This window comes from Oncorhynchus kisutch, linkage group LG28, assembly GCF_002021735.2.
Source record: "Oncorhynchus kisutch isolate 150728-3 linkage group LG28, Okis_V2, whole genome shotgun sequence".
NCBI lineage: Eukaryota > Metazoa > Chordata > Actinopteri > Salmoniformes > Salmonidae > Oncorhynchus > Oncorhynchus kisutch.
Genome location: NC_034201.2, coordinates 7,560,117 through 7,587,584, shown reverse-complemented (window position 1 = coordinate 7,587,584; position 27,468 = coordinate 7,560,117). Strand labels below are relative to the sequence as shown.

Sequence of the window (27,468 nt, the reverse complement as noted above, 5' to 3'; positions counted from 1 at the left end):
TAGACCCAGGTAATTATAGAGTATATTTGATGTGTTGTTGTTGGGCTCTGAAACTTCAGATCTGCAAATAACAAGTCCTTCAAAGTGTTGCAACTTTTATTTGCCTGGTTTCCTTTGTTTTGACATTGTTTCGTTTTCATGGTTTCTGTTTCTTTGAGGATAGGATTTTGTCAGTCTAGATGTAGACATGTTGACAGTATTGTTTTATGTACCAAACTACAATTCATTAGTCCAAAATACATACCTGCATGCCCCATCCCCTCAAAAAGATTTATAACCAACTGCCTGCTTTTTGATAGTAAACGTATCACCCAAGTCCTCCCTCACACAAACGTACCTTTGAAGAAACCTGGAAACCGTTTATCATGTTCCCTCATTGCATAGCCAAGTCTCGGAGTTGGACCATCCATGGCCTGTTTTTCCATTGCATGTGTTTGCTTAACAGTTGCCTTTTACTCATGAAAAAATAACTAATTTACTAATTATTATTTACTTTTATAAATGTGACGTTCATTATGTTGGCTGCTAAAATGATTCATGAACCTTCATGTTCGTGACTCAGAATCTGTTTACACAAGCAGCCAAATTCTGATTTACCAATAATTAGCCTTTGACCAATCAGATCAGATATTTTTGCCAATAATTGGGCAAAAGATCAGAATTGTGCTACCTGTGTAAACGCATCCGGAGCACCAAAAGTAAGATTGGGGTTAGTTCAGATTTTGTTCCTGGCAGTCAAAGCTGAACTACTGTAATGCGCAAACGTTGTTTCCATTGAATTTATTAAATTAATCCAGACATACATTCCCAAAGCACATGAACGTTGTTTAATCTTATCCTGGGAATTTCTGAGAGCCAGTTTCAATTGCTTACAGCCAGTTGGTTTATAAATTATCAGACTACAGCCTGTCAAAGGGTATTCTCCTGCATCAACGTGTCTAGTAAGCCATGCAGCAATCAATAACACCGCTATGGCACTGGATCAGACACTTCATTTGATTCCAAAGTGTGCTTCCAGATTCAAGCCTTGCCAACGGCTGTCCATGTTCTAGCAATCACAATCGGAGAGCCTGAGTGACGTGTCAAAACCACAGGAAGCAAACCTATTACTCAAAGATAAGACCGGATACAGCTGAAATGCCACACCTGTATTTTCTACACAAACCAGTTACGTGATTGTTCATATACTGTGAATATTTAACACGGTTCAACTTGGCTTTAACATATTGTACAGAACACAATATATGAAAATAGATTTAATGAACATACACGTTCAAACATTGAAGAACATATTCTACCAGCAAAAAAATAGCACCATAGACATGTTTGTTTTGTAGTGGTTCACCACACCATGAACCCTTCAATACTTACAGAATTGTAAACTAAACGTAAAAACCAAATATAAATGCTGCCATGATAAATGAGCTCTGATGGTACTTTACAATGCAACTGGATATATTTATTCAATCATATACAGTAATGTAGAAATTGATTGAAAAGTGTGATTTAAAAAAAATGTAGAGCATTCTACCAAATGTTGCCAAATGATAGAACAGCCATCCATCCATCCTCTGGAGTGTTTGAAAATGTGTCCGTCTAGATTCTCTTCACTTGGGCCTCAAGCTCCTTATCAGTGTTCAGTGCAACAACATGAGTAGGTCTGTCATTTCTTCTGGAAGAATCCCATAATAGAAGCCTGCTTAGTAGATTTATTAGAGGCTGCAGCAGCTTTCTTACTTTTCTTCTCCTCCTCTTTTTTGCCAGTTGATGGTTTTGGTGGGTTTGGATTCTTCGGAGTTGGTTGACTGAACTTAAAGTCATCCTCAGTCTCGGAGTAGGATTCACTCTCATAGTCTTTCTCGGTCACTGGAAGGTAGACAATATTTAAATGATTTTCAGATCAGACAGCCTATAGAATATATTTTTTATTTTGTATAGAAAGAATGGATTTAGTAACTTTGGGGAATATACAGTACCAGTCAAAAGTTTGGACACACCTACTCATTCAAGGGTTTCTATATTTTAAAAAAAATCTATTTTCTATACTGTAGAATAATAGTGAAGACATCAAAACTATGATATAACACATATTGAATCATGTAGTAACCAAAAAAGTGTTAAAACAAATCAAAATATATTTTAATGAGATTCTTCAAAGTAGCCACCCTTTGCCTTGATGACAGCTTTGCACACTCTTGGCATTCTCTCAACCAACTTCATGAGGTAGTCACCTGGAATGCATTTCAATTAACAGGTGTGCCTTGCTAAAAGTTAATTTGTGGAATTTCTTTCCTTCTTAATGCGTTTGAGCCAATCAGTTGTGTTGTGACAAGATAGGGGGGGTGTACAGAAGATAGCCCTATTTGGTAAATAGATGTAGAAAATTGTAAAAATGAAGAAAAACCCAGGAATGAGTAGGTGTGTCCAAACTTCTGACTGGTACTGTAAATAACCTTCCTGTTTATATCAGAGGAGTTAGACCTAAGCAAAATGTTTTGATGTAAAATGTAAATAGAAACAAAACTCCCAACACAACTCAATATATTACCAATGCATCCTTCGTCATCCACAAATGTGCGCGATTTCAAGACACGTCTCCTCTTCCTTCGTTTACAATCTGAAAGCTCCTGCATGGATCGACAGGTAGTCGATCACAAATTGGTGATTAAAACTAAACGAAACACGCCAATTATACATCCTGCAACGTCGACAGTTTAGTACCCAAATTAAATAGCAGTCAAATGTGAAAGCTTACATCTGAATGTGAAACAGCAACTGGTTCTTTCTTTACTTGAATCTCAGGACTTGGTGATGGGTCCCTCTTTTCTTGCAACTGTGGAGGAGAGTCTGGAATAACTGTTAAAATAGAATAGTTCTGTTTTCAATCATGAAACAATTGAATAATGAAGTCCAGTGTGAATGTCGAGGGGAGCCCGAGCAATACGCTTCCCCTCCCTTTACAGCTGGTCTTACCCTCATCGTCACTACTGTCTGGCTCGGGCTTCTTTATCCTCCGTCTCTTCTTCCTCCGACTCTCGTTCTTCTCCTCTTCACTATCAGAATGTTCAAGACGCTTGGTCTTACTATCGAGAGGAAAATATCCTGTTAAAGCATACTCCGTTCAAAATGTCAACGTCGACCGCAAAGACAAGATAAAAAATACATGTTTTTGTTCTGAGATACTACACAACCATAGTGTCCCAAAAAATACTTCCTTTTATAAATCGCTAAAGTACCCATTTTACTTTTGTTAGGACAAAAGTTGTATATTCATACAAGGACTCCTACCAGGTTTAATAGTACACACCTTGTATCCTTCTCAACCACAGCATCCTTTGCCAATTCCTCCTTGACAGGAGTCTCTGCTTTAGGAGGTGGACTTGTGGGCTTCTCATCCACTGAGGATGATGTCTGGGCTATTTCTACCTCTTCCTTGATGGATTTGTCAGGTTTTTCTGTGTTGGATATACAGGATTTATCTTAAGAGATTTAAAGGACAATAGTAGTATTTACATGTGAAACTATAGAAAGACATCCACCATATACAGTGGGGAGAACAAGTATTTGATACACTGCCGAAATGCAAATTAATTACTTTTAAATCATACAATGCGATTTTCTGGATTTTTGTTTTAGATTCCATCTCTCACAGTTGAAGTGTACCTATGATAAAAATGACAGACCTCTACATGCTTTGTAAGTAGGAAAACCTGCAAAATCGGCAGTGTATCAAATACTTGTTCTCCCCACTGTATGTGATATGGGATTGTTGAAATACTTACTGGCTGCTTGTTTCGCAAAGAAGTTAGTCACAGGATTTGTTTTCGGAGCAGGTTTAGTTTTGGAGGTCTCAACCTACAATATCAAACAAATGTGACATCGGAAGTTAACATTACGTCTTGCAATTTAGAGCACATGTACACACTAACCAAAGAAACACAAACACATACCACAGGTGTAACCTCTTTCTGCTCCAATTTAATCTCTTTGCTTGAATCTTGATTCTTGGAGACATTCTTGTTTGCAAACATTCCCATAATGCCTTTGGGTTGCTTAGAGGTGGGTTTAGAGGCCAGATTAGAATGGTTTGCTTTGATTTGCTCCGTCTCTGGTGGTGGGGCCTGTGTCGTCTCACAGGCCTGCTGCACCTCTGCCGAGGACCTAGGCACCGCATCAGCACAACGAATTGCACTGTACCTGCAAATAGATATTATGTTCTGATAAATAGCCTAGGTCACTAAACCTTTGAATATTTCGCCAAAATTTCTCAATCTATTATTTTCACTTTAAGTGTAAATACCGATGTACCTGCTGCAATTTCTTAGATTCTCTTTCACAGCGTCATAATCAGCACTGTACAGAGGACCACTGTCTTTCAGCACAGCCTTCTGAACACTGTACACATGTACGCTGACCGTCAGGCTCATCTTTGACTTCGCATCTAGAAAGGATGACAGATTGTGTTTTGGTGACCATTTCAGAACACTTCATATTCATCTTGATGAGAAGGAAACACCATAACAAATCAAGTCAGGAAATGAGGCAGGTGAACAGAACCCTAGTAAGTTAGGTGAATCTTTCCTTTCAAGCGCAATTCGATACACATTCATTGTAGATATGCCTTCGGAAGGTATTCCTACCTAGACTTATTCCACATTTGTGTTACACCCCAAATTCAAAATGGATGAAATATATCTACACAAAATACCCCATAATGACAATGTGAAAATTAAGACATTTTTGCAAATGTATTGAAAATAAAATACAGAAATCTAATTTACACAAGTGCTCACACCCCTGAGTAAAGACTTTGTAGAAGCACCTTTGAGTCTTTCTGGGTAAGTCCCTCGGAAACATTCACTTCTTGGTAAGCAACTGCAGTGTACATTTGGCCATGTGTTTTAGGTTATTGTCCTGCTGAAAGCTGAATTAATCTCCCAGTGTCTGGTGGAAAGCAGACAACCAGGTTTTCCTCTAGGATTTTTCCTGTGCTTAGCTCCATTGTTATTTTTTTTATCCTGGAAAAACTCCCCAGTCCTTAACGATTACAAGCATACCCATAACATAATGCAGCCACCACTATGCTTGAAAATATGGAGAGTGGTACTGTGTAATGTGTTGTATTTGCCCCAAACATAACACTTTCTATTCAGGAATATAAAAGTGAATTGCTTTGCCACATTTTCTGCAGTATAACTTTTTATTCTGTACAGCCTCCCTTATTTTCAGTCTGAATATTAGGTTAATATTGTGGAGTAACTACAATGTTGATCCAGCCTCAGTTTTCTCCCATCACAGCCATTATACTCCAACTGTTTAAAAGTCACCATTGGCCTCATGGTGAAATACCCAAGCGTTTTCCTTTCACCTGTATCTTTGTAGAGACACCATCCACTGCTTTTTTAAAACTTCTACCCAGCTACCAATAGGTGCCCTTCTTTGCGAGGCATTGGACAACCTCCCCTGGTCTTTGCGGTTGAATCAGTGTTTGATATTCACTGCTCGACTGAGGGACCTAATTGTATATGTGGGGTACAGAGATGAGGTAGTCATTCAATGTTAAAGACTATTATTGCACAAAGAGTGAGTCCATGCAACTTATTAAGCACATGTTCACTCCTGTTTATAACAAAAGGGGTTGCATACTATTGACTGCCGACAGTTCAGCTTAATTTTTTTATTAATTTGTCAAAATAGCAAAAAACATAATTCCACTTTGGCACTATGGGGTATTGTGTGTAGAACTGAGACAAACAAACACATCACAATTTCATACATTTTAAACTCAGGCTGTAAGACAAAATGTGGAAAAAGACAAGGAGTGTGAATACCTTCTGAAGACACTGAAGATACTGATAGTTTCAAACAATCTGGTTTGATTTAGCTTTTTGTCCCCCCCCCACACTGATTAACTTGTAATTTTAGGAACAGCAAAAATAGTTTGAGCAAGCAATATGTCAATATCTTTATATTGGCTTTGTCACTAATGTATTTCAATCACCATTTTATTTCAGCGGGCTCGATCTCGCTTTGAAAAAACTTTAAGCCAATTCCCAATGATATTGGGCCGGATGCTAATATGGGAAAACTGCTGAATGATCAGAGAAATTATAGTCAAAGCTTTTCTTTTAGGCTATTTACAGAAAAAGAAGTCCTGGACGCTTTGCTAGCAATAGACAATAAATCCACAGGGGCCGACCAATTGGATCCCGGTCTGCTTTAGTGTGCAGGGCCCATCATTGTTGGCTTAATATCCCACATTAAACATTGTTATCACAAGAAAGAAAAAGCACAACAAAAAAAAAGTATAGAAATCAGCTTGTGCTGCCACTCCATAAGGGCACGGATAGCAGTGATCTTAAATCATTGTTCCCCCCATTTCAAGGCTTCCTTGTCGAGATAAGATTCTTGAATCTTTGGTCAAAATGTACAACTTTGCTCTTTTTTAAAATATTTTTTATCTGAGAAATGTATTTAGAATGTAAACCAATCAGGGTTTAGGCCTGGGCATAACACCATCACAGCAACCATTTTAGTTGTTCATGATCTTATCCATGCTTTAGACACTAAAAAGAAATGCTGCTTTGTTTGTGGACCTGTCAAAAGATTTGATTCTGTTGATCAGGCCATTTTATTGAATAAGTTGTCCTCGATAGGCATGAGCTCTGACGGCTGTTCATGGTTTCATGATTATCTAAGTGACAGAACTCAGGCCATCGTGATTGATGGGGTTAAGCATGAATTTCCTGACGTACATAAAGGTGTACCACAGCGGGTGTTTTTGGGCCAGTTTCCCCCCCCCCCACTATTTATATGTACACACCATTGGTCAATCTGCACTTCCTCTACAGTGCATTCGGGAAAGTATTTAGACAGATTCACTTTTTTCACATTTTGTTACGTTACAGCATTATTCTAAAATGGATGAAAAAAAACTAATCCTCAGGCCTCCCGAGTGGCGCGGTGGTCAAAGGCACTGGGTCGCAGTGCTAGCTGTGCCACTAGAGATTCTGGGTTGGAGTCCAGGCTCTGTCGCAGCCGGCCACGACCGGGAGACCCACGACCGCACAATTGGCCCAGCATCGTCCGGGTTTGGCGGCAAGAATGTCCTTGTCCCATCGCGCTCTAGCGACTCCTGTGGCGCGCCGGGCACAGTGCACGCTGACACAGTCGTCAGGTGTACAGTGTTTCCTCTGACACATTGGTGCGGCTGGCTTCCGGGTTAAGCGAGCAATGTGTCAAGAAGCAGTGCAGCTTGGTTGGGTTGTGTTTCGCCTCTCTCGAGTCCGTACGGGAGTTGCAGCAATGAGACAAGACTAACTACCAATTGGATCCCACGAAAAGGGGGGCAAAAAAAATAATTTAAATAACTTTCCTCAAACTACACACAATACAAAAACAAGTTTGACATTTTGGAAAATGTATTACAAATAAAAACTGAAATATATATATTTTTTTACTTAAGTATTCAGACCCTTTGCTATGAGACTCAAAATTGAGGTCAGGTGCATCCTGTTTCCATTGTTCATCTTTGAGATGTTTCTACAACTTGGAGTCCACCTGTGGTAAATTCAATTGATTGCACATGATTTGGAAAGGCACACACTGGTCTATATAAAAGGTCCCACAGTTTACAGTGCATGTCAAAGCAAAAACCAAGCCATGAGGTTGAAGGAACTGTCCGTAAAAGCTCAGAGACAGGATTGTTCGAGGCACAGATCTGGGGAAGGGCACAAAAACATTTCTGTAGCATTGAAGGTCCCGAAGAACACATTGGCCATCATTCTTAAATGGAAGAAGTTTGGAACCACCAAGACTCTTCCTAGAGCTGGCCGACCGGCCAAACTGAGGAATCGAAGGTGGTCAGGGAAGTGACCAAGAACCCAATGGTCACTCTGATAGAGCTCCAGCGTTCCTCTGTGGGGATGGGAGAATCTTCCGGAAAGACAACCATCTCTGCAGCACTCCAACAATCACACCTTTATGGTAGAGTGGCCAGACAGAAGACACTCCTCAGTAAAAGGCACATGACAGCCCGCTTGGAGTTTGACAAAAGGCACCTAAAGGACTCTGACCATGCGAAACAAGATTCTCTGGTCTGATGAAACCAAGATTGAACTATTTGGCCTGAATGCCAAGTGTCACGTCTGGAGGAAACCTGGCACCATCCCTACGGTAAAGCATGGTGGTGGCAGCATCATGCTGTGGGGATGTTATTCAGCGGCAGGGACTGGGAGACTAGTCAGGATCCAGGCAAAGATGAACGGAGAAAATTACAGAGACCCTTGATGAATACCTGCTCCAGAGTGCTCAGGATCGCAGACTGGGGTAAAGTTTCACCTTCCAACAGGACAATGACCCTAAGCACACAGCCAAAACAATGCAGGAGTGGCTTCGGGACAAGTCTCTGAATGTCCTTGAGTGGCCCAGCCAGAGCCCAGACATGAACCTGATCAAACATCTCTGTAGAGACCTGAAAATAGCTGTGCAGCAACACTCCCCACCCAACCTGGCAGAGCTCGAGAGGCTCTGCAGAGAAGCAGGGGATAAGCTCCCCAAATACAGGTGTGCCAAGCGTGTGGCATCATACCCAAGGAGACTCGAGGATGTAATCGCTGCAAAAGGTGCTTCAACAATGTACTGAGTAAAGGGTCTGAATACTTATGTAAAATGTCATATTTCAGTATTTAATAAATTATCAAAAAATTCTATACCCCATAATGACAAAGCAAAAACAGGTTGTGTCTGTAGATTGATAAGGAATACATTTTTTTATAATCCTGGAATGTAACAAAATGTGGAAAAAATCAAGGGGTCTGAATACTTTCCGAATGCACTGTATATGCGGATGATACTAGTATGTATGCCATTTCCCCGACTGTTGATCTGGCTGTGTCAAAACTAGTCAGAATTTATAGCTGTGCAGGAATCCCTTGACGATTTAAAACTTGTGCTTAATACGGGCAAAACAAAATATGTTTTTAAAACTCTCATAAGAATGTTTCAGATGAACTACATGTTCACTCATTAGATGGCTCACCAATCACACCTGTTCCCGCATATAAATACTTAGGCATTTGGATCAGTGGAGGACGACTCATAATAATGGCTGGTAATGGACCTAATGCAATGGCATCAAACACCTGGAAACCATGCGTTTGATACCATTCCACTGATTCCGCTCCAACCATTACCACAAGCCAGTTCTCCCCAATTAAAGTACCACCAACCTCCTTTGATTTGGATCGATATGGAGTTGACGTAAAAAATAATAAAAATAAACATTTTGACGAGTTGGTTAAGTCAAGATTTAACGTTGTCTTTTTCTACCTAAACAGATCATGCCCCTAAGCAGTAGGAAGCAGATTATTCAGTCAATCTTTATCTGTTCTTGATTATGGTGATATTATTTATCAAAGTGCAGCTGCTGCTACTCTGAAACCTTTGGATGCCCTTTTCTGATACTCACCACTGCATCCTGTATCAAAAGGTTGGCTGAACTTTGCTAAAGACCCGTCGATCTCTACATTGTTTAGAAGGCCCTACTTCATAAACGTCCGTCTTATCGAACTTTGCTGCTGAAGTATATGTATCAGAGTTACTTAACCCGGTCACATGATTGCTTAACTCGAGGTTCCTAGGGTCTCCGACTACGTAAGTCTACTTTTAGTTTTAATGCACTGTATTCCTGGAACAAAATTCAAAATACATTTCATGTTGATGTTCTGGTGCCATTGGGGCAATTTAAAGCTTTGATTGGGGACTTATTTGGGGAGGAATGTAACTATTTTTCTGGTTGATTTGTAATGTTTTATCTGTGCTTCCCATGACTGTTTATACAGACACACACACAGTACCAGTCAAAAGTTTGGACACCTACTCATTCAAGGGTTTTTCTTTGTTTTTACTATTTTCTACATTGTAGAATAAAATTGAAGACATCAAAACTATGAAAACACATATGGAATCATGTAGTAACCAAACAGTGTTAAATCAAAATATATTGTAGATTCTTCAAAGTAGCCACCCTTTGCCTTGATGAAAGCTTTGCACACTCTTGGCATTCTCTCAACAAGCTTCCCACATATGCTGAGCACTTGTTGGCTGCTTTTCCTTCACTCTGTTGTCCTACTCATCCCAAACCATGTCAATTGGTTTGTGGTTGGGTGATTGTGGTGGCCAGGTCATCTGATGGAGCACACTATCACTCACCTTCTGTGGTCAAATAGCCCTTACACAACCTGGTGGTGTGTTTTGGTACATTGTACTGTTGGAAAAACAAATGACAGTCCCACTAAGAGCAAACCAGATGGGATGGCGTATCGCTGCAGAATACTATGGTGGCCATGCTGTTTAAGTGTGCCTTGAATTTGAAATAAATCAGATTTATTTGGGCTGCAGTTCATTTCCAATTTCTGAGGCTGGTAACTAATGAACTTATCCTCTGCAGCAGCGGTAACTCTGGGTCTTCCTTTCCTGTGGCGGTCCTCATGAGAGACAGTTCCATAATAGCGCTTGATGGTTTTTGAGACTGCACTTGGAGAAACTTTCAACATTTTCCAGATTGACTGACCTTTGTGACTTCAAGTAATGACGGACTGTGGTTTATTTTTGCTTATTTGAGCCGTTCTTGAAATAATATGGACTTGGTCTTTTACCAAATAGGGCTACCTTCTGTATACCAAACCTACCTGTCACAACACAACTGATTGGCTCAAACGCATTAAGGACAGAAATTCCACAAATGAACTTTTAACAAGGCACACCTGTTAATTGAAATGCATTCCAGGTGACTACCTCATGAAGCAGTTGATGTCTTCACTATTATTCTACAATGTAGAAAATAGTAGAAATAAATAAAAACCCTTGAATGAGTAGGTCCAAACTTTTGACTGGTACTGAGTGTGTATATTAGAGGTCGACAGATTATGATTTTTCAACGCCTATACCAATTATTGGAGGACCAAAAAAAGCTGATACCGATTAATCGGTCGATTTTTATATAGATAGATATATCTATCTTATCTATGTGTGTAATAATGACAATTACAACAATAATGAATGAACACTTTTATTTTAACTTAATATAATACATAAATAAAATCAATTTAGTCTCAAATAAATAATGAAACATGTTCAATTTGATTTAAATAATGCAAAACTAGTGTTGGAGAAGTAAAAGTGCAATATGTGCCATGCTCAGAACATATGAAAGCTGGTGGTTCCTTTTAACGAGTCTTCAATATTCCCAGTTAAGATTCCCAATATTCCCAGTTCGCAACAAGCCAGGCGGCCCAAACTGCTGCATATACCCTGACTCTGCTTACACTGAACACAAGAGAAGTGACACAATTTCAGGCACCGCATTGATTATATGCAGCGCAGGACAAGCTAGTTAAACTAGCAATATCATCAACCATGTGTAGTTAACTAGTGATTATGTTAATATTGATAGTTTTTTTTATAAGATAAGTTTAATGCTAGCTAGCAACTTACCATGGCTCCTTGCTGCCTGCACTCACGTAACAGGTGGTCAGCCTACCAGGTAATCTCCTCGTGGAGTGCAATATAAATCGGCCATAATTGGCAATTGTTATGAAAACTTGAAATTGGCCATTCCGATTAGTCGGTCGACCTCTAGTGTGTGTATATTCATGTTGTATCATGCAGAGCATATTTGAAAAAATAATACCCAGGTGTCAATAGGTCTTCCCTGGTAAAATAAAAGGCTAAATACAAAAAAATATCAATTCTACCACAGCTTTAGATTTCACCCAGTCTCAAAAGCTAATAGTTCTGATAATTTGGAACTTGCATAATGATTGCTGTCCTCGTCATGAAATTACAACTTTACCCTGTTTATGTAAAAATGACCAAATGCACTTGTAGATCAATGTCCTACATAGTTACAAGCATAAAAGGTTTGATAGGCTACAGGCTACAGAAGGAGAGGACGCATCAATTCAGTCAACAGATTTGAGGTATTTTCAGAATAAGACAGAAAATAGTATGATTCATAGCTTTTGAATCCATTTTCTGACCAATGAATACTTCATTCGGATCGGTTTGGACTCCAGCGGACCGATGCGCTCATATCTTAAACATTTGAAACGGTATCGATGCATATGGGTGAATTGTTAAATCCTTACAACTTACCCTCCAGCTGATCCTCTCGCACTACTGACACCTTGTGACTCTGAAAAGAAAGCATAAAAAAAAAACATTGAAAAGACCTAAGCACTGCATATAACACTGGAACTAAAACAAAGTAAGAATCCTAAGTCCAAATAGGCTTACTGCTTGCTGTATGTCATGTTCTGAAGGGGCATGGTGAGCAGTTGTGTGCATTGTGCATAAACATTGGCGTTTTGGCTTGTTCTCTTACCGTAGTACCATTCTCAACAAACTTGCCAGACACAAGGTAGGTAGCATGGAGCCGAGCAGAGCCTTCTTTCCTCTTTTGATCCAAGTAATGGTAGAGCATTCTGAAATAGACACATTGTGGTGGAACCATAGACTCATTTACAGGTGGTGGTTTAAACACAACAAAACGTTGGGAGGCAAGTAATGTGGGTGGTTCTGGATAATGTTACTCACTGTTTGGCTAGGTTGACATGGACCCCAAGGGTGAGACTCAGCCATTTGTAGGTCACCTGTTTGAACACACACAAGAGAACACAACAGTCTGTTGTCAACATAGATATGGCCGGGATGCACTAAACTCGGTTAACCGAGAACAAAAGTATTGCGTAATTGGTCAGACGTTTACGCAGCTAACGTGGTCTGTCCACGAGAGATTAGGGATGCATAACTAACTACAGTACCTAAGTAACGACGTAATTTACACCACAACAATGTATTTAATCCTGACAACTTCGCAAGCTCTGGTGTATTCCGATCTTCTAGGATTGCAGCTCCAACCTTCCCCAATTCAACAAACTGTAGCTAGTTAGCTAGTCTCAAAATGTGGGGCCTGCTGATGCTGTCCAAACCCACTGCACCATTCAAGCTGGGCGAGTGATGGCTAAAGTTAGCTAGCCAGCCTGAGCACAGTCAGATAGCTGCTGTAGCTAACTTCTATTGGCCCCAGCAGCAAGCTAACAGTAGGTGGATAGATCGAGATATATTAGTTAACTAGGTGACTTACGATTTTATTCTGGTCGTTGACAAATTCATCAATATTATCCAAGTAAAGGTCATCCATTGCAATGTATGAAGCTTACGAGTCGATAGCTCTTCTACCTCCGTTTCTGTTTCAGGCGGGAAGGGAAGACACTGACGTCACGGACGCGCTTTATTTACTTTCTTTCATCCGTTAGCGTGGGATGTGTTCAAGAGCATCAAGGGTTCGGGGTCTGTGCATTGCATTTGTACGGAATCATCATGACACACAAAGTTGATGCTATATCACATTGGTCCCTTGTAAAATGGACAGTTTTATAAACTCATTTATTAACACAGATGTTATTGCTACCCAGCTGAATTGCAAAAATATTCCACAAGCCTGGGTGACAGCCCAGGACATTTGCAAGATCCACTGTCACCCTCTTGTCAAGGTTGAATAAAGTTTAAACACCTATTTGAAATAACACGACAGACTATCAAGGCAAACAAATGCATGATGTCATACATTACAGTTGTAATAGGCTAAATAAACTCAATCAAGAAGGTTTTCCCTGCTTTCCATTGCTTTCACGTGAACCATCTTGCAGCCTACTTTTTCTTCATACTCCTCAGCAAAGTCAAAGCCTCTTCCTTGAAAAACACCCCTGCCCTCTAAGACGCTGGTTACAAAACAAACAGGATTACATATTCAACTAATACTATTACATACAATAGATATGCACTTCATGTAATCGATGAGGATAAAAATAGGTTTAGTAGGCCTACCTACTTAGAGGGATTTCGCTGATTGTTGTCCTCTCCTTTATTTGTATAAGCATCTCTTCAACTATTTCCCCTCTCTTCTGTATTGGTCTCAGAAGATAGATTTCCAATCTGAGAATTAAAGGTTGTTGTTTCATTATTAAATACGGATGACTGCCATTACATTTGAATGCAGATACCTCGTGACAGATAAAATCACATGTTGACATCTTCATTAGGCACATCCTTCAATAGTTATTCACATAGCTCACCTTTTGTCCCCCCCTCTTCTATATGGTTTCTCTATGCAATCAAGATTAGGTTTGGGATTTCTTTAAACTTGGAGATTCTTGAGTGTTTGTTCCAACATTCTCATCACATGTTCTATTCCTGTATGACACACATTTACATTACTTAAGGTATTGCAGTGTAGCATTGAAATTGTACAAAATTGCTTTGACTCGTAGAAAAACTCGACTTCAAGTAATCATAAAAGGGCCCTCACCAGCAGGTTCTGCAATGTTTGGCAACCAATATTTTTTATTTTATTTATCCGTTATTTTACCAGGTAAGTTGACTGAGAACATGTTCTCATTTACAGCAACAACTTGGGGAAAGGTTACAGGGGAGAGGAGGGGGATGAATGAGCCAATCGTAAACTGGGGATATATTAGGTGACCGTGATGTTTGAGGGCCATATTGGGAATTTAGCCAGGACCACAGGGTTAACACCCCTACTCTTACGATAAGTGCCATGGGATCTTTAATGACCTCAGAGAGTCAGGCCACCCGTTTAACGACCCATCCGAAAGACGGCACCCTGCACAGAGCAGTTTCCCCAATCACTGCCCTGGGGCATTGGGATATTTTTTTTTAGACCAAAGGAAAGAGTGCCTCCTACTGGCCCTCCAACACCACTTCCAGCAGTATCTGGTCTCCCATCCAGGGACTGACCAGGACCAACCTGCTTAGCTTCAGGACCAAACCTGCTTAGCTTCAGAAGTGCCAGCAGTGGCATGCAGGGTGGTATGCAACTGGCTATAGCAATTTATAGCCTCTGAATTTTCCTGGAATTGAATTTGACTCATTTTTCTCAAACTCTTTGACTTGTCAGATAGATGGTATTCAGATTCATTGTGTAAATCTATCACCTGAGAACAAGTGAACTATTATACTCATGTCACCATACTGTACATAGGCATGTTAAACAAAGCAAATAACTATAGTCTTGAATATCACGAAAGAGACCATGACAATCACCTGTCACAAATACAGGTTGGTGGCATCTTAATTGGGGAGGGCAGGCTCATGGTACTGGCTAGAGCGGAATGGTATCAAATGGTTGTGTTTGATGCCATTCGCGCTGTTCCTACCATTATGAACAAGTGGAGGCTCCTCAATGGAAGAGGACCATCAGTGAATTTCATTTTTTTTTTTATTAGTAAAACTGAGACAGTTTAACTTTTTCTTAAAATGAAGCAGCAAGAGTCCATTTTTCTTCATTAGCAAATGTAGCTGGGTAGTTTGGTTACTCAAACACCTGGCTTTAACAGAGGGATGCCATGTTAACTAGCTTGCTATGACTATCCAACAAAACACTAGAACTCTTCGAAGGTAAGCTTTTGGTTTTACAAATTGCCACCGGGGTCCGCTGGCGTAACTGCTTACTGACTGTACACTAACGTTGCTGCATGATTGTGTGGTTACTAATAACGTTAGTTCTATTAGCTATGCTGACTAGGACGTTACTTTAGCTATTATGGGGACAACGATGTAGGCTGTGTGTAGCGGTTATGACATGATTTGGAATATTCCCCCCCCCCCCCCCCCCCCCCCATGCAGCTGATGTGTTCTTTTGTGGATTTCAATGAAGGGGAAAGGTGAAAGCGCATCAAGGCGAGAAGGAATACAACGAGGCTGCTATGAAAGTGCACTTGTTTATTCATGCTGATGATTCTGTTGAAAAACATTAAATTGAAGAAAACAGGGATACATTTTTTTTTTTTAAAGAATGTCCAATAGAAACTGTTGGACTAATGATTGCACCCTAGATAAGGTAGCTGCAGGCAAGGCAGTTTCAAATGAGTCACCAATATCAAATTACATAAACTAAGTTGTAGCAATGTCATGGTGGGGATAGGAAACATTTGAGAATACTGTAGTAGCCTAAACCCATCGATGTTACATTGAACTGGGTGAATAGAATATGAATGACATCATCCAACATGCTGTAAGAGGACATGCTCATGAAAAAAAATGTATCCTCCTCCCTCATCATAAACGGCACTGTTATGAAAAGTCCTTCCCTCAGCAGCCACCACAAAAAAAATGGCTCCTCATTTTGGAAGGTGTCATCTGATGACCATTGTGATCTTCAAAATCTTTCATCTCCAGAGATCATCAATAAAAGGCACCTTAGGAATTTATTTTTACCTAGAGAAAGATGAATGTTCAACAATTAGTTTCAATATCAAAAGTGATTAGACCAAAATGCAGTGTTAACAAAATATTGAAATGAAAACAAAGACTGCAGTCATATTTAACTTTCCAGGTGAATGCAAACCCAAAATGTGGATTCAATTGTTTTTGCATTTGAACCTGTCATTTGGAATCAACACATAATATCAAAAGGAGGTTTCACAACGTCTGGTGCCAGTTTCCTAAACACAGAAAGCCTAGTCGTGGACTAAAAAGTATTTACAATGGAGAGTCTATTGAGGATGTATTTTAGTCAAGGCTTAATCTGAGTCTTGGAAACCAGCCCCTGATGTCTTCTTGCACCTAATTCTAAATACCCAGCCTTTCCTGGAGGAAGTCAGTCAGCAGTACGGGGGTCACCTGGATGGGAATACAATGAATGATAAGAAAATATTGAAGTTAATAAAATCTGTTAATACTTAATGGCTTCACATAAGTAGAGTTAACATACCACTTCCCCCGTGTGGTCAGTGGGTTGGAGTGAATAACAAGCTCACTGAGCATAGGAAAACAGTGCTTCTTCCTCAACAATCTGGAGGCAATAACGAGACAAGGGACTTCACTGACTCGCAGTATATATAGTCTTCCTGAAATATATCTTGACAATGTACATACCTTATGATCAGCCACATTGAGGAAACAAAGCTCTGGTAGTAGCAAACCGTACGCTCCATACAATTGCTCTGTCCTCAGCTCCAGCGTCAAGGAATATGTGAGTGGGGGAATCGTTTTTGGATTGACCACTCATCCTATACGAGAAAAAACTAGTACATGTTGGTTTTATAGAGCATGAAGTAGTAATAAAAAGCAAAGTGAGCAAAATCAACTTTATACAAGCCAGCTATGTTATTTTGACAATATAGTATACCAACCATTAATGTATTCAGTCTCCAACCCCTCAAGAGACAGGATTCCCGAAGTCCTGTTCAATCACAATTTTGTTCCAGACACACCTGCTGGTGTTACAAATATCCCTTCTGTTGCAGGTTCCTCAGTAACACCTTTGGTACTACTGAGATGTGGTTCTCCTGCAGGTATAAATGCTGTAGTCTAAAACAGACAATGACCTACACTGAGTTCACAAAACATTAAGTGCACTTTCCTAATGTTAAGTTCCACCATTACCACACCCTGTTCAAAGGCACTTCAATATTTTTTGTCTTGCCCATTCACCCTTTGAATGGCACACATAGACAATCCATGTTTCAATTGTCTCAAAGCTTAAATATCCTTCTTTAACCTGTCTCCTCCCCTTCATCTACACTGATTGAAGTGGATCTAACAATTGAAATCAATAAGGGATCATAGCATTCACCTGGTCAGTCTAGGTCAGTGGTTCCCAACTCCAGTCCTTCAGTTACCCCAAAATCACAAATTTTTGTTGTAGCCCCGGACAAGCACACCTGATTCAACTCATTGAGGGCCTGAGTTGTCAGGTGTGTTGTCAAATTGAATCAGGTGTGCCTGTCCAGGGCTACAATAAAAATGTGTACTGTTGGGGATACTTGAGGACCGGCGTTGAGAACCACTGGTATATGTCATGGAAGAGCAGGTGTTCTCAATGTTTTGTACACTCAGTGTATTACCACGGCAGTTTACAGATATGCAGGTAGGTGTGCATTATGTAATGTACTACACTGTTTTCTTCCATTTACCATACTGTGGACAGGAATAATACTATGTTTTGAAACTATGTCTGACCTTTTCAGGTTGGCAAGGCTTCTGAAGACACCAGGGGACAGCTTATTGTCATCTACTGTAGCATCAGTTTGAAATCACATGCCATTATCCTTTGCCCTATTCAGTAGGAGTAAATATGAACATATTCCACACACTTCTAGAATTCTAAAAGTTACTTAAGTGTCTATTGTCTATCACTATTAGCAGGTATTCTGTTCAAAAGTGTATGAAGGGAGAACACTTGGTAAATTTCTCCTCTTTGTCATCCTATACTGCCACCCAGTGGAATGTAAGGTACTACACCGACTTTTACCAGATAACAAATCATAAGAGCCACATTTCTGAGCACTTGCACACCAGGAAGCCACTTGTTTCATTCTAGTGGTTAAACTCTGTTGAGCAGGAAGGTTTCATCTATGGCTGAGGGAACTAAACCAGAAAACTGCACTTACCTACAGTTTAAAATCTACAATAAAAACAATGTGATTCCAATATGAACATGAACTCACAGCTGTGAGGGATCATGGCGAGGGGCAGCCCTGTTGGGAGGAAGGCCTGAAGCTGATTTTGTTTTGCATGTTATTTTGGCATTAATACGTGTCACATATACGTTTGCAAACTATGTAAAAATATATATCATTGAGTTAATACAAACATGGTCTCTTTTTTTTTGTTTTCATGAGTAAGGCAGCTCCAAAATGCAGGTGTTTCAGCCTAGCTCAGTGCTTTCTGTGGTGGTGGGGCAAGCCAGCAGAAAATATGGAGAATTGCGCCATGATTGGCTCAGTGTTCTGTCACTCATGGGGACACTATGTCACCGCCAAGTCTTAAGGGTAGAGCTAGAACAATCTAGCCCCGTGGGTGCTGCCATAGAGTTACATTAGAAGTGCCCATCCAAGAAGAGTTAAGGTCATTGACCACAGATAAAATTACGGCAAATCACGTTATATGTACAGAAACTTTGATTGGACTGATCATGTCAACATCATACTTTCAAAATCTTAGCTAGCAGTCATCATTAATCAAATCGACAATCTACTGGCAAATCCTTGTCATCTGAAGTGAAATAATGAAGAGAAATTTAGATAAAACGTATCGTTGCTCATCGGCCATTGAACATAAACATTACACAACAAGTTGAAAATCGCAAATTCAACAATGAGTGGTTTGGAAGGAATCCGTGACAGTGGCTAACTGCAAGCATTGCAAAGCAATCAGTAGCCTGCTATTCGGTGGAGTGGCTGTGTGGTCCCATATCTGGGATTAAGGGGCTCTTTTCCAAGTTTAAAATGATAAACATTCAACATTGGCCAATGCTGTCAATGAAGCATGATTTGTGCTGCGCTCAAAACAACTGTTAACTCGGAACTGCGAAAACTTGACTTCAGTGAGTTCAAGACAACTGGGAAGTCGGGAATAAACGAGCTCCGACTGGGAAAATACGTTTTGAACGGTCATCCAACTCAGAATTGTAAATCCAACCTCTTTCTAGCGCTACGACCTGAAGATCATGACGTCATCATGATTCAACAATGTTTTTTTATGAGTTCCCAGTAGTTTTGAAATCATTTTTTTTATGGTGCTGCATAAATGATGTAATATACCAGGGAGATATGTATACCGTAGCTAAGAAAGTAATACTAAGTGCATGTTGTGTAGTAAGATGTTAGTAGCCCATGTGCCTCACCCTAATAATTTGGTCTATTTACACCTCTTAATTTTGCCTGCTTTTCTGACTTGGTGGTGCACATGTAGCCTATAACCTGTTTTAGAGAAATGTAATCATCGAAAATTGTAATAGCTTTCGATAACGACACAGGGTGAGACCCAGATGCAAACACAGGAGGCAGATGCGTCAAGTCTCTGATATTTATTAGACAACAAGGGGCAGGCAAGAGGCAGATCGAGGACAGGCAAAAGTTCATAAATCAGGTCAGAGTCCAAATGGTACAGGGTGGCAGGCAGGCTCAAGGTCAAGGCCGGCTGAATGGTCAGGCAGGCAGGCTGTGTCAGGGCAGGCAAGAGGTCAGAACCGGGATGACTATAAAACAGAGACTAAGAAAAAACAGGAGTTCGGAAAAACACTCTAAGCAAGACAAGACACACTGGCGACAGACAAACGGAGAACACAGGATTAAATACACTGGGAATAATGGGGAAGATGGGTGACTCCTGGAGGGGGGGTGGAGACAATCACGAAGACAGGTACAACAGATCAGGGTGTGACACTTTCATTGTCTGCTTATATACCCCCTTTGTTTATCCTAGGGTTCTGACTTGGTGAACAGGTAGAACACTGTAAGAATGGCCCATGTTCTGAATTCTGTAACTGTACATTTCAAAAGTGCTGAACAAATAGTTATATTGACTGCTGTTGGGACAGCTTTATGTAGGCCCTAACGGTTTGTGGGCACCGTTTGTCAGCGTTATAGTGCAATTAATGTATTGTTTAGTATTGTGTAGTGGCTTTGTTGGCATGCATCCCACTTCCATCCTATACTAAAATCGCCACTGAGTAGGCAACCTATGTTTGTTGTGAGCTGATTAAATATTTACACAACTTACTTTCCGATGTTATTTTCTCCCCCATAACTGTAACCAGCCATATATATATATATATAAATAACATTTAAAAAATACACTTTTCAGGATGTGGGAATTTGTAGGTATCCTAGCAACACGGCAACATTTGCAGTCTCGTACCACATTCCCGCCAGCGGTTGGCGGTATAGAATGATTTTGGTCTCTTTTGCGGCGCTACTGACGTTCCACAGCACAAGCGATGAGCCAACTACTTCTATTTCACGACACGCTTCCAAATTTGCGTACAAATTGTTTAAGAGAGAGCTAAACTTTGACCGTTTTAACTGGGTCTCACGACACAACGGTGTGATTTGTAGCCTAAAAAGCCAGCTCCCGTAAGTATGTGTTTCGACTAATTTCGACGTTAGGCTAGTATTATCTTTTTGCATGTTGTTTATTATTTTTATTGAACGTCCGCTGTCGCGATATAACAGCATAATGTTAGCCGATTAAACTGAGAATCAGTGTTTTCATGTCCAGGCAGGGAATATTGTGAAATTTGTGTCTAAGGTGATTTGTCATGTGTGTAAGTAATCCCTCTGTTTGCAGGAACCAGGACATTTAGCTATGGGGAATACCTCATCAAGGAGTTATTTCCCGGGAATCAAAATGCAACCTGCTAAAACGACTCTGTTCAAACGGGAGCAAACTGGGACGACATACAGAATACCAGCTCTCATCTACCTAAAAGAGAGTCAGACGTTCCTTGCCTTTGCAGAGAAGCGCTCTTCCCCCAGTGACATTGATGCAAAACTTATTGTTATGAGGAGAGGCACTCAACAAAATGGATCCACTCAGGTAAATGTCGACTTCAAATCTAAACACATCATAGTCATAATACACAGTTGAAGGTTTTCATGTTTAATTTAGTTGAGTTACATGCATACATTTTTTATTTCTTATTGATGATTGTTTCAATACTTTCACATTGTTCCCCAGTGGTCAGAATCCCAGGAGCTATTATCAGCATGTTTACCAGACCACCGCACCATGAACCCCTGCCCGGTGTATGAGAAGAATACCAAGACTCTATTCCTATTTTTCATCTGCATTTTGGGTAACACTCCAGAGCACCATCAGATCTGTACAGGCAAGAATAAGGCACACCTGTGTTACATCACCAGTAATGATGAGGGCCAGAGCTGGAGCCAGACAAAGGACTTGACAGAGAGTGTGATAGGCAAAACGGTCAGAAGGTGGGCTACATTTGCTGTGGGACCAGGCCATGGCATTCAAATGGAGAGTGGAAGATTGATCATTCCTACCTATGCCTATTATATCCACTGCAAATGCTTCTCCTTCCCCTTCCCCTTCACGGTACAACCACATGCTCTCTCAATATACAGTGACGACTTCGGTCAGACATGGCAAAGGGGCAGGATGCTTCAAAGAAAGTCCTGTGAATGTGAGATGGCAGAGATCATAGACCACGAGGGCAGCAGTCACCTGTACTGCAACGCCCGCCATAGAGGTCACAGAGTGGAAGCTTTGAGTGAGAGCAGTGGGGTTTACTTTGACAAGCCCCGCTTGGCTCCAAGGTTAGTGGAGCCGTGCCACGGTGGTTGCCAAGGCAGTGTGATTGGCTTCCCTGCCCCTGAGCAAGGTGAAGAGGGTATGGGTGGTACCACATCACCACCACTGGCCTCAGACACGCAAACCTGGCTACTCTTCACCCACCCGACCAATAAGAGGACGAGGAAAGACTTGGGAGTGTATTTGAACCGTTCCCCACTGCACACGTCAGGTTGGGACCAGCCCTGGATCATCCACAGTGGACCCAGTGGCTACTCAGACCTGGCCTACATTGAGGACACGGAGCACTTTGCTTGCCTGATGGAATGTGGTGAGAATAGTGAGCTTGAACAGATTGCCTTTGTGTCTTTTCCCCTCAGTGATGTCATGCAGACCGTTGACGAGAAAGGAAATACCTTCTAGTTTGTTGTTTTTATTTAAGTACTACACTCCAATTCCAATCAGATTCAGTGGTCAGTTGAGGCACACAATCATCTTTATCCTCAATTTATATAAAATGAAGCAATGTGAAAATAATGAAACATGATAATTTATATCAAAGTCGTTTCGTGTAAAAAAGGCAACTGACGCTACGATTTCTTGAAATGCGATCATAGTTAAATCAAATGTAATATAATATGTAGATGTGATCATTTTATGAAGTCTGACTGTATGCACTGCAATGCATGCTGTCATTGGATGCTAATCTCTAAGCAGTGGTCTATTTAAATGGCATACTTTTTACTTGCAGTTGTACAATGAAACTCCTTTCACCTCAATGTAGAGTCATGCAATTCCCTATGTTTGCCAAGCACCCTTTGAAGACTACAACCACCTACAGGCCACGATCAGGCAACACTTCTGCTCCTCAGACGTAACTTTAAGTCATACGCCCTATTGAATGAACAGACATCCCTGTATCATCAAGTGGTTGCTCATCTACTGTGACTCATCTGTTCCAACTGCATTGGCTTCCTAAACCCACACTCCATTCCGGTCTTTAAGCACTTTCTATCTTATGTTGTACAGTTCACAAACAGTCCACATAGCACTGTAAATGTAGGACTACTTCATTTCTAAATGTTTTAATGCACAGGTGATAACTCCAATGTTCAAAATGAGTTGAATATGTTCCTTATCTCTAAATGATGCTACAATAGTAGTTCTGCCTCAACTACCTCCACATTACTATCCTGCCTGCATCCTTGGCTATGCAGAAGATGCATAAAAACATTGTTAATCATTCACGTGAATGGCATGCAGAGCTCTCTTTTGAAAATAAAATTCTAACAAGCTGTGTTTATCTTTTTGATTGACATAATACTGTGAGCGAAGAAACTGTGATGCAAGTGATACTGCCGTCCACCTTTAGGTTCATGGTCCAGGGTTTGTCTTATTTAGCAGGTACATGAAGAGATCCGTTTAATGAAAATGTTATAGTGAAATATCTCTTACAATATATAATAGTACAAACCCAGAATACCTCTTCCATGCAAATGTGTGTACAGTATGGGAATAACAACTACTCATAAGAATGGGAAAACAAACAAGTGGCATCTTATCACAAATAGTGCTTTACATATTCCTTACATAATGAAAAGGACATGTCGACTTCAGGCAAGGTTCAACGCTGCATAATGATTAACATTGAGCTGTAAGTGTGTTTGAATGTCAACAGCTGGCAGTGGCTTTGTCGACCCAGTCCCATACATGCACAGACCCGTCTACAGCAGCAGAGAGGACAGTCCTGGGTCGACTTGGATGCCAAACATGAGTGGTGACCACAGCTGATGAAGTGTCAAACTGATCATCGGACATCATGTGACCTCGGTGGATAAAAAGAGGCTGGAATTCCATCAACTCTGGTCTCCAAGAGGCAGTGTCGTAGATTCGCACCATTCCATCAAAACCTAGACGGGAAGACAAATTCAATGGAAAAGTTCTGTATTACAAGAGCCTTCAATTGGAACATATATTTAGAAAGCAAGACATTTGTACAATCCATAAGACATGAATTAATCACATAAAGCAGGATGAAGGCGTGACATTTTGCTCACCTGACACAGCAAGACAGTTGTCTAAAGCGGGCGCCCATGTCACCTTCATGAAGTCATCACTGGTAGTTTTCCTCTGGACATGAAGCTGGGCTTGAAACAAGGGGGCTCTTAGGTCCCTTAGATCAGACACAACCACTTGGCAGGCAGAGGAGAGCCTTGCTACACTACAGGAGGATGGATCTGATGAGGACAGGTCTGTTTTAACACCCATACACCAGTGGACGCCCTCTCTCCCTCCAGCTGGGTTATTCTGAAGACCAGAAGGATTCCGTGTGTCCCCCACATACAGGTCACCATTGCAGGCACAAGCGAGAAATACACTGCCACTCACAAATTGCAGGGAGCTTAGTAAATCTGGAATGTCTTTCCCTGAGATGGAAGGAAAAAAGATATCCGTGACTGTTATACATGTGTTTGTACACCAACATTATACTCTATATAGGAAATTAGAGTTGCCTGGAATGCTTCAGTGTCACTGTATAAAACAGGCTATTACCCAGAGAGTAGAGTGGCTTCCCTGACGTCAGCTCAGTCAGTTGAATGTCGCTGATCTGAGAGCCATGAAGAACACATGGGTCTCCAGTTAACCCAGGGGCTATTTTGACACCTTTATCTGATGATGCACTCTTCAGTTGTAAAACTCCTGTCCTCTTTATGACATCTAGCATTTGAAGACAAATCCCGCAAGAGAAATAAGATTTCAATGTGGGTAAGACCGATGCTGACTGGGGCCTAATCAGGTTGTAAATCATCATTTGAATGTGCAGTAATAAAGTGGAGTAGATAGGAACTGCAGTCTTATTATACTGTAATACACAGAAAAGGAGACAAGGAAACAGTAGGTCTACTCACCACAATCTTCTCCTCCTAAGTCCCACACCTGGAGATTGGAGTTGAAGCCATCATTGGTAACGACACACCTTAACAAGAAACAACAGTTTGAAGATGAAAGCTCATGGCAACAAAAGGAAGTTACATAATCAATGGCTACTATGATATACCTTGTTCCTGGAATGTGTTTGAGGCAATGAATGGAGCCATCTGAGAAACCTCCATGGACCACTTTGAAATCTCGTTCTGCACAAAGACCCTGCCCACATTGAATAGACACATTGGCAGTCAGTGACGTTCCAAAACATAATTGATATCTTGAAACGTTTCATGCTTTAATCATTTCAATCCTTTACCTGATTATCATCAGTGAAAAGTTTCAGTGGCAAAAGCAGCTCTAAAATCTCATTTTTATCTGAACTGTAACCTGCAACACATATAGCTGTGGGGTAAAGACAAAAAGTCATTTAAACACAATCAATGTGGTTGGTTGGTTATAATCAAAACATACTATATAGCCTTGTAAAATGTGAAAATTATGAAAAGGCCTACTTTTTTCTGATGTCCATTCAATTACTCTTGTAGGATGTTCAAGTTGATACTCGTGAATATTATTATATCTGAAAGAGAACTACGTGTGTAAGGTGAACTCGGTTTAGAGCAGGTGCATCACATTTAATAAGAAAAGCAGAAAGTATATACTGTTAAGAGATATTCTAGTCTTATCTGCAACGTCCTAAAACATTGCGCCTGTGAATGTACCCCTAGTGTTTTCCCACAGAGACACGTGAAACACGATTTAAGCAATTTCAATATATCAAGGAAGTCTCAACTCACTTTCACTATTTCACAAAATAATTCGTACTTACATTTTCAAAGACTCGATAAACCAGTCATCAAATTCATTCTCAACCGAAGAGGTTTCACCCATCTCGTCCACCGCTAAACAACTTCTGTACCTCCGCCTGTATTTGATTAGTAGCAGATAAGCAGCCGTGTTGCCACCTAGCGGATTGGAGAGTAGATCAGAGCAACTCTCTGTAATGCGCATCCAGTCAAAGAGTGGGCCATGTCCACCAACCAAAACATAAACAATGAAGCAAATACATCCATCCCATTACATTTTCACATGCAAATAGCACTTGATTTAATATTTAATATGACAACAAAAACATAATAATGTTTTTACTGCTGCTCTTGAATTATTTGTTACTTTTATTTCTTGTTTGTTTTGTTTTTTCGTGAAATAAATAACTGCGTTGTTGGTTAAGTGCTTGTAAGTAAACATTTCACTGTAAGGTCTACAACACCTGTTGTATTCGGCACATGAGACAAATAAGATTCCTGGAAATCTTTACAGACTTTCGCTGTAAACCATAGTCAAAAGTAGTGGTTGATTAGGCGCTTGTCCCACTTGACTGCAAGTCGAGAAGTTGACTGTATGATGTGTCATGGTTGCAACGTTACACTTGGTTTAGAGCAGAAAGGTTAGCAGGTTAGCTATCTGCAGAGATACAGGTTAGCAGGTAAACTATCTGCAGAGATACAGTTTAGCTATCTGCAGAGATTCAGGTTAGCTACAGGTTAGTTATCTGAATAGATACAGGTTAGCTATCTGCAGAGATTCAGGTTAGCTATAGGTTAGCTATCTGAAGAGATACTTGTTAGCTATCTGCAGAGATTCAGGTTAGCTATCTGAATAGATACAGGTTAGCTATCTGCAGAGATTCAGGTTAGCTATCTGAAGAGATACAGGTTAGCTATCGGCAGAGATACAGGTTAGCTATCTGCAGAGATAAGGCCATGAACAGTCAGGACATGGAGGTAGGTTTGTTCTGCCAGTCAAAAATATACGTATTTTGATTCACTTTCAAAGCAAAGCATACATTTAATTATCTGCTCATAATTGAATCTTACTCTTTAATGTTAATTATTTTAATACACATCAAACAGTACAGTACTAAATAGAAAAATATCCAAAGTTACACCGTGTTGTTCCAGAAAAGAGCATTCATGATTCTGTTAAACAACGTTCAACTCGGCACAATTATTCTTAATTTGAAATATAGCAGGGTATTTGTTAAAGTCTCTTTTCAAAAGAAAAGGTTTCAGTTGATCAAAATAAAGTACTAGTGAATAACATCAGAAACCCACCCTGTTCACTCCCCCTAAATTGCTGGGCTAAACCAGCTGGTGTAAGGTCTGTGTGGTTTACTGTGATATAACTGTGACGATAGAAAGCCTCATGTAAACAGATTTGTGGGGTTTACCCCATTGTGGTAGTGTCACGCTGTGCTGACTGAATAGCAGAGGTACAAAGATAGACTGATAGACGAAGAATACAAAGCAGTGCACAAAGCAGTGGCACTTGTTTACAGATAACATCCATGCCTTTAACCTCTACTGCACCAGGCCAGTCACAAGCCGTGTCCTCCAGTGGTGTAAAATACTTAAGTAAAAA

General features: G+C 40.4%; 3 protein-coding genes and 1 long non-coding RNA gene across 11 annotated transcripts; 1 reads left to right on the top strand and 3 right to left on the bottom strand.

Annotated features, from left to right (window-relative positions):
* Positions 1-1,129: 1,129 nt before the first annotated feature.
* Positions 1,130-13,738, bottom strand: pold3 (polymerase (DNA-directed), delta 3, accessory subunit). 2 transcript variants are annotated; one of them, XM_020464737.2, is made up of 12 exons: positions 13,148-13,738; positions 12,598-12,653; positions 12,386-12,485; positions 12,157-12,196; positions 4,309-4,441; positions 3,951-4,197; positions 3,783-3,855; positions 3,308-3,455; positions 2,974-3,083; positions 2,756-2,856; positions 2,549-2,627; positions 1,130-1,866 (listed from the first exon to the last, which is right to left on the bottom strand). In XM_020464737.2, exons 1-12 carry the CDS (start codon positions 13,202-13,204, stop codon positions 1,664-1,666), a joined length of 1,347 nt encoding a protein of 448 aa, XP_020320326.1. In that variant the 5' UTR covers positions 13,205-13,738; the 3' UTR covers positions 1,130-1,663. The 2 variants fall into 2 exon arrangements, with proteins under 2 accessions (XP_020320326.1, XP_020320327.1); XM_020464738.2 differs by having other exon boundaries at positions 2,756-2,847.
* Positions 13,739-15,784: 2,046 nt separating this feature from the next.
* On the bottom strand, positions 15,785-17,548 carry LOC109872524 (uncharacterized). 4 transcript variants are annotated; one of them, XR_002252474.2, is made up of 5 exons: positions 17,217-17,548; positions 16,960-17,093; positions 16,796-16,876; positions 16,662-16,704; positions 15,785-16,299 (listed from the first exon to the last, which is right to left on the bottom strand). It is a non-coding gene; the product is annotated as an uncharacterized LOC109872524 (long non-coding RNA). The 4 variants fall into 4 exon arrangements; XR_002252473.2 differs by having other exon boundaries at positions 16,648-16,704; positions 17,217-17,541; XR_004206008.1 differs by lacking the exon at positions 16,796-16,876 and having other exon boundaries at positions 16,648-16,704.
* A 303-nt stretch (positions 17,549-17,851) lies between these two features.
* Positions 17,852-23,416, top strand: LOC109873013 (sialidase-3-like). Of its 3 annotated transcripts, XM_020464489.2 has the most exons (4): positions 17,852-17,953; positions 18,054-18,154; positions 21,157-21,405; positions 21,547-23,416. In XM_020464489.2, the coding sequence occupies exons 3-4, from the start codon at positions 21,175-21,177 to the stop codon at positions 22,540-22,542; spliced, it is 1,227 nt and encodes a 408-aa protein (XP_020320078.1). In that variant the 5' UTR covers positions 17,852-17,953; positions 18,054-18,154; positions 21,157-21,174; the 3' UTR covers positions 22,543-23,416. The 3 variants fall into 3 exon arrangements, with proteins under 3 accessions (XP_020320078.1, XP_020320077.1, XP_020320079.1); XM_020464488.1 differs by lacking the exon at positions 18,054-18,154 and having other exon boundaries at positions 17,867-17,953; XM_020464490.2 differs by lacking the exons at positions 17,852-17,953; positions 18,054-18,154 and adding an exon at positions 20,748-20,942.
* Positions 23,189-26,001, bottom strand: wdr73 (WD repeat domain 73). 2 transcript variants are annotated; one of them, XM_020464493.2, is made up of 8 exons: positions 25,877-26,001; positions 25,560-25,627; positions 25,364-25,449; positions 25,178-25,266; positions 25,029-25,096; positions 24,673-24,837; positions 24,177-24,545; positions 23,189-24,029 (listed from the first exon to the last, which is right to left on the bottom strand). In XM_020464493.2, the coding sequence occupies exons 1-8, from the start codon at positions 25,936-25,938 to the stop codon at positions 23,791-23,793; spliced, it is 1,146 nt and encodes a 381-aa protein (XP_020320082.1). In that variant the 5' UTR covers positions 25,939-26,001; the 3' UTR covers positions 23,189-23,790. The 2 variants fall into 2 exon arrangements, with proteins under 2 accessions (XP_020320082.1, XP_031664171.1); XM_031808311.1 differs by having other exon boundaries at positions 25,029-25,266.
* Between the last annotated feature and the right edge of the window lie 1,467 nt (positions 26,002-27,468).

Bases quoted from the DNA above. Each gene is read 5' to 3' on its own strand.
- pold3 (XM_020464737.2), bottom strand. From the start codon at position 13,204: ATGGATGACCTTTACTTGGATAATATTGATGAATTTGTCAACGACCAG. The intron at 2,857-2,973 runs GTAAGACCAGCT...CTATTTTAACAG, and splicing joins AGACAGTAGTGACGATGAGG to TTATTCCAGACTCTCCTCCA. The intron at 2,628-2,755 runs GTAAGCTTTCAC...CGATCCATGCAG, and splicing joins TTGCTGTTTCACATTCAGAT to GAGCTTTCAGATTGTAAACG.
- LOC109873013 (XM_020464488.1), top strand. From the start codon at position 17,885: ATGGAAGAGCAGGTGTTCTCAATGTTTTGTACACTCAGTGTATTACCA. The intron at 17,954-21,156 runs GTAGGTGTGCAT...CTCTGTTTGCAG, and splicing joins GGCAGTTTACAGATATGCAG to GAACCAGGACATTTAGCTAT. The intron at 21,406-21,546 runs GTAAATGTCGAC...ATTGTTCCCCAG, and splicing joins AACAAAATGGATCCACTCAG to TGGTCAGAATCCCAGGAGCT.
- wdr73 (XM_031808311.1), bottom strand. From the start codon at position 25,938: ATGGGTGAAACCTCTTCGGTTGAGAATGAATTTGATGACTGGTTTATC. The intron at 25,267-25,363 runs GTAAAGGATTGA...CAATGTGGGCAG, and splicing joins TTTTCACTGATGATAATCAG to GGTCTTTGTGCAGAACGAGA. The intron at 24,546-24,672 runs GTAATAGCCTGT...CTTCCATCTCAG, and splicing joins GAAGCCACTCTACTCTCTGG to GGAAAGACATTCCAGATTTA.